The sequence below is a fragment of the Lynx rufus genome, unplaced genomic scaffold (assembly GCF_022079265.1).
Source record: "Lynx rufus isolate CCGP_SWC_20201006 ecotype Redwood Valley unplaced genomic scaffold, mLynRuf1.p SCAF_1, whole genome shotgun sequence".
Classification (NCBI taxonomy): Eukaryota; Metazoa; Chordata; class Mammalia; order Carnivora; family Felidae; genus Lynx; species Lynx rufus.
In genome coordinates this window covers 5,723,374-5,728,794 of record NW_025814823.1, presented here as the reverse complement: position 1 = coordinate 5,728,794, position 5,421 = coordinate 5,723,374, and the positions used below count along the sequence as shown (strand labels likewise).

General features: G+C 56.8%; 1 protein-coding gene across 1 annotated transcript; it reads left to right on the top strand.

Annotated features, from left to right (window-relative positions):
- The first annotated feature begins 571 nt into the window (after positions 1 to 571).
- SHISA2 (shisa family member 2) lies at positions 572 to 5,421 on the top strand. Its single transcript, XM_047074556.1, has 2 exons — positions 572 to 905; positions 4,868 to 5,421. Exons 1-2 carry the CDS (start codon positions 572 to 574, stop codon positions 5,419 to 5,421), a joined length of 888 nt encoding a protein of 295 aa, XP_046930512.1.

Genomic DNA, 5,421 nt, shown 5'->3' with positions numbered 1-5,421 from the left:
AGCCTGAGCGCGGCCGGCCGCTGCACTTGCTGCCCGGAGCCCTGCGCGCGCTGCCACCTTTCTGGGCCCCTTCTCGCCGCCCGAGAGGGCAGTAAAGGAGCGGAGCCGCTTCCCGACTTGCGCGCGGGACCACGAGGCCGAACCTCCGCGGCAACGACCTGGCTTCAGGTCGGCGGCGGGAGTGAGCGTCCCCTCGGGGATGCGTGCGGAGGCTCCCGTCGCGGGTGAAGCCTCCGGGGGCTGCGGGCCGGCGGCTCCGGGGCCCCTCTGACTCTGCGCCCAGAGCGTTCCATCAGCGAGGGCTCGCTCTCAAGGCAGCGCCCCCGGGGACCGGCGAGCGGCATCCCGCCCCGGCCGAGGGAGGGATGGCTTAGGACCCCTGCCCCAGCAGCCCGGCGTCGTCGGCTCCTGGACGTCGCGGCGGAGGACGAGAGGCCCGCTCGGGGAGCGCCGCGGAAGGCGTCCCAGTCCCGGCCGCCGCAGCACCGGGAGCCTGGTCGTCGGGGCCGCGACTTCCCGGAGACAGCTCTGCGCCGTCTGGAGCCTCGCCGCCCGCGCGCAGGGTGGTGCCATGTGGGGCGGACGCCGCTCGCCCGCCGCTTCCCCTCGGAACGCCGCTTCGCTCCTGCAGCTGCTGCTGGCCGCGCTCCTGGCGGCGGGGGCGCGGGCCAGCGGCGAGTACTGCCACGGCTGGCTGGACGCGCAGGGCGTCTGGCGCATCGGCTTCCAGTGCCCCGAGCGCTTCGACGGCGGCGACGCCACCATCTGCTGCGGCAGCTGCGCGCTGCGCTACTGCTGCTCCAGCGCCGAGGCGCGCCTGGACCAGGGCGGCTGCGACAACGACCGCCAGCAGGGCGCCGGCGAGCCTGGCCGGGCGGACAAAGACGGCCCAGACGGCTCGGCAGGTAGGGCGGGCGGGTCGGAGCGCGAGAGGGAAGGTTGGCTTTGCCCGCGCGGCACGGGCCCGGGAGCCCGGAGACCCGAGAGGAGTTAGGGGCGATGGAATTTCAGAAAAGGGCTTGGACCAGGAGGTTGCGGGGGGAGGGGGGGGGTCTGCATCCTGGAGCAGCTCTTAACTTGTGCTAAGCTTCACTGCCCTGAGCCTCAGTTTCCCTATCTGCCCCCTAAAGAACAGCTTGGCTTGGATTTTCAGAAGCAAATCACAAACATAAGGCAGCGTGGGGTGCAGACAGCCCCGCATTCCTCCTGGCCGGGGACCTCTGAAACCCTCTCCCATGCCCCCTGTCTCCATAGGTCTAACTTCTAGTAAGAGTGAGTGTCTTGGTGGGACCCCGGGAAACGGTGAGGGCGCGACCGCAGCGAGAGGTTTGGCGAGGGCCCTTCGTCCATAGAGGCTCCGCAGAAGGCAGGCAGCTCCTCAGGGCTTTCCTGTGGGTGATGCACTTTAACAGACCGGGGAATTCTAATCCTCTGGAACACTTGGCTGCACGGCCCGGGCCTCTCTGGTTTCTGGACAGTTCTCCTTACCACGTCAGACTTAGTAGGTGTGATATTAAAACCGTGCCCAAGCTTGCTCTTCGTGGCGTTGGTTTTTTGAAATTAATAGTTTTTTTTTCAAGTTGCCGAAGAGAGAGCACACATCCACAAACGAATCTGATGAGTTCCACTTCCTCCATTCTTCAGAAACCTTCCAGACCACCTCCCTTGAGGGTCTCCGCCCACGTACCAGAGGGAGGATTTAGCACCAGGGTAGAGGTGGAGGTCGGATGGCAAACACAGAATGGACGTCTCCTCCCTTTTCTGCAGCTGGTTATGTTGAGGACTTTTTAGCAGCGCCCTGAGCCGGGGTTTAAGCTACCTGAGCTTTCTTTGGCACTGAGTGGCACCTGTGTTTCCAGAACTGTCTCCTGGGCCTGGTAAGAGGCAGCTCTCTTCAGTGCTGTTCCCTTTGCAGTCAAGCATTTTTTTTTTTTTTTAAATTTTTTTTTTCAACGTTTATTTATTTTTGGGACAAAGAGAGAGACAGAGCATGAACGGGGGAGGGGCAGAGAGAGAGGGAGACACAGAATTGGAAACAGGCTCCAGGCTCTGAGCCATCAGCCCAGAGCCCGACGCGGGGCTCGAACTCACGGACCGCGAGATCGTGACCTGGCTGAAGTCGGACGCTTAACCGACTGCGCCACCCAGGCGCCCCTGCAGTCAAGCATTTTATTAGCAAGCTACTCCTCTTGTCCCGCTGCCTTGAGTCTGAAGAGCGGAGAACGGAGGGTAGTTCCAGAAAAGGTGCCATTTTAAAGCTCCAGCTCACTGTTGCAGGGCGTGTGACTGGGGAAGAAAGCCTTGAGAAACAAGCCAAAGACAGAACTGCTGCCTTGATGTATCTGCTAAGTTGGGCTCATGAGTGATCTCTAAAAAGTTGGGTTGAGGGGCGCCCGGGTGGCTCGGTCGGTTAAGCATCCGACTTTGGCTCAGGTCATGATCTCACACTTTCTGGGTTCCAGCCCCGCATCGGGCTCTGCGCTGACAGCTCGGAGCCTGGAGCCTGCTTTGGATTCCGTGTCTCCCTCTGTCTCTGCCCCAGCTTGCGCTCTGTCTCTCTGTCTCTCTCTCAAAAATAAGCAAACATTAAAAAAAAAGTTTAGAAAAAAAAGTTGGGTTGACTTTGGACAGACCCGAAGGCGGCTAGCTTCTTGTGAGGTGGACGCCTTCTTCACTCTTTTAAATCCTTTTTCCTAAACACTCTGTTCCACTGACTTCTCTTCTGCAGTCAAAACAGTCAACATGCCTAATCAGGCTGCGCCCAGGGTTTATGGGAGCACTGCGTTCTTTACCTCTGTGCGGTTATTTACACCCCCCATGAAAAATCCTGGAAGGAAAACAATTCTTTCTCCCCAAAACTCATTCTGTGGACTTACACTGAACTCAGCTAGTTTCTGCTGTGATGTCTGGAATATTTTTTTTTTCTTTTTTGCTTTTATTTGTTTACATCCCAATAACCCATTTAGGGCTGGTATCCTAATTTAGAGAATGAGATAATTATAACGTGCATACGGAAAAGCCCAGCGTCCACTGCCCCGGTCCGTCATAGCTGGGCTAAAGAGATCATGCTGTGAGAACAGCACCCTCATCTGAAAACCCTCTGCGCTGCAAACTCTGTAGCAAGTGTCTCTGCCTGCTGCCGGGGCGCGACATAAATAACAGTGTTCAGCACTGAAGGTTTAGGAAGTCTTCAGAGGTCAGCCTTTGGGACCTCCCTATAAAGTACGTTTTACTTAACAAGGCATTATTCCTCCAGGACTCCGTGTGGCAGTGTCTTCTAATAACACTGACTTGAGTCTCAGAGCTGGGCTTCTTCCCAGTTGCTGCCCCGCACCCCTGTGCTCTAGGCTTTGCCGAGACCAGCGAGCCCTAGTCCCTGTCCTTCTGTAGTTTCCAGTCGAAAAGCCAAGGCGACAGGCAGGAGCCCATCAGAAAACAGATTCTCGGTGACACGGGGTAGAATTCCAAAGTGGCTCTGAAGCACCGTGCAGCGTCCTGTCTCCCGATTCTCCGTCCCCGGCAGCCTGCGTCTAGCTTCTGAAAATCCCGGAGTGCCATCCCCAGAGCTTCCAAAAGACTGTTCTCAGTACAACAGTGTAAAAATGGAACTCGCTGCCAACTTGAGGAAGGCTTTTTATTTTCCGCTTGTACGTTATTTTTCAGAAGAAACCTTACTCGTTAAATACGACGCGCGCCGCTCCACGGTCTGCAGGCTTTCCCTGGAGTTCTTCATACAGAACCCAGTGTTGTTAACTGCGGGTGTAACTGCCCTACTCCAGCCACCCTGGCCCTGATCATGGGGGCTGCCCTTCTCCCTGGAATGGCCCTGCCTGGGTCCCTTCTTGATCATGGGGGCTGCCCTTCTCCCTGGAACAGATGTCCTGTTGCTCCCAACATTTGTTCTGTTCGGTACCTTGTTTCATGCTGACCTGCACGTGGCTGGAATAGCTTCCCTTTATTGCGAGTCACGTCACCTTTCCACCATCCAGTGCCCACGGGGGGGCCCACAGCCCAAGGACCAGCCCTCAGCGAGGCAAGTGTGTGTGGTGGTTGTTTGTATTTTGTTTTTTGTTCTTTTTTTACCCTTCTTTGATGACCCCTGTGCCTTGTGTTACAGATTTGGAAACGGCTGTGGCTAGACCCAAGTTTTTGATTTACTTGCCTGTGAAAAAAATAACAGCTCAAAAATGGCAAGAGAAGTCTGCAAAGAACATAACTTCCAGGGGGTGTGTGTGTGGGGGCGGGGGGAACCACTCTTAAATAATTTAATTCATTTCTTTTTTAAAAATATTAAAAAACTTTTTTTTAATGTTTATTTTTGAGAGAGAGACAGAGTGCAAGCAGGGGAGGGGCAGAGTGAGAGAGTGGGAGACCCCCCCGAGCCATCAGCACAGAGCCCGACGCAGGGCTCGAACTCACAAACCCCACAGGATCATGACCTGAGCTGAAGTCAGACACTCAACTGACTGAGCCACCCCCAGAAATTTAATTCCTTTCTATGCAGATCCGACAAGTATCTGTTAGGGCAGACTTAAGTTCAGGCAGTTCAGTTACTGTAGGAATTTTAGAAGTCTCAAAACATTCAATTCGTATTTTTGCTAAATTGGACACTCGTCTCAGTGTTGCAGTTGGTGAGCCTCAGCTGTGAACGCTAACAGTTTTGCTTTGGGGGCCGGTCCGCCTACAGGGCCCTACCGCCCTCCCTGCGTACTTGATGAGGGACCAGGCATCCTGTGGGCCGCTAGAAAGTAGAGACTGGCCCAGCCTGGGTCCTTCGGTTCCGGGTATGGGCGTGGCGCACTTACTCCAAGCGCTGATCTTTTACTGCGTTCTTACAGTAAACGATGATCCGTTTTTTATCCTTCAGTCCCCATCTACGTACCGTTCCTCATCGTTGGGTCCGTCTTCGTCGCCTTCATCATCTTGGGGTCACTGGTGGCAGCGTGTTGCTGCAGGTGTCTCCGGCCGAAGCAGGAGCCCCAGCAGAGCCGCGCCCCCGGAGGGAGCCGCCTGATGGAGACCATCCCCATGATCCCCAGTGCCAGCACCTCGCGAGGGTCGTCCTCCCGCCAGTCCAGCACGGCTGCCAGCTCCAGCTCCAGCGCCAACTCGGGGGCCCGGGCGCCCCCAACGAGGTCACAGACCAACTGTTGCTTGCCCGAGGGGACCATGAACAACGTGTATGTCAACATGCCCACAAATTTCTCCGTGCTGAACTGTCAGCAGGCCACCCAGATCGTGCCCCATCAAGGGCAGTTCCTGCACCCCCCCTACGTGGGGTACGCGGTGCAGCACGACTCGGGGCCTATGACTCCTGTGCCCCCCTTCCTGGACAGCCTGCAGACGGGCTACCGGAAGATCCAAGCCCCCTTCCCCCACACCAACAGCGAGCAGAAGATGTACCCAGCTGTGACCGTGTAG

Bases quoted from the DNA above. Each gene is read 5' to 3' on its own strand.
- SHISA2 (XM_047074556.1), top strand. From the start codon at position 572: ATGTGGGGCGGACGCCGCTCGCCCGCCGCTTCCCCTCGGAACGCCGCT. The intron at 906-4,867 runs GTAGGGCGGGCG...TTTATCCTTCAG, and splicing joins CGGCCCAGACGGCTCGGCAG to TCCCCATCTACGTACCGTTC.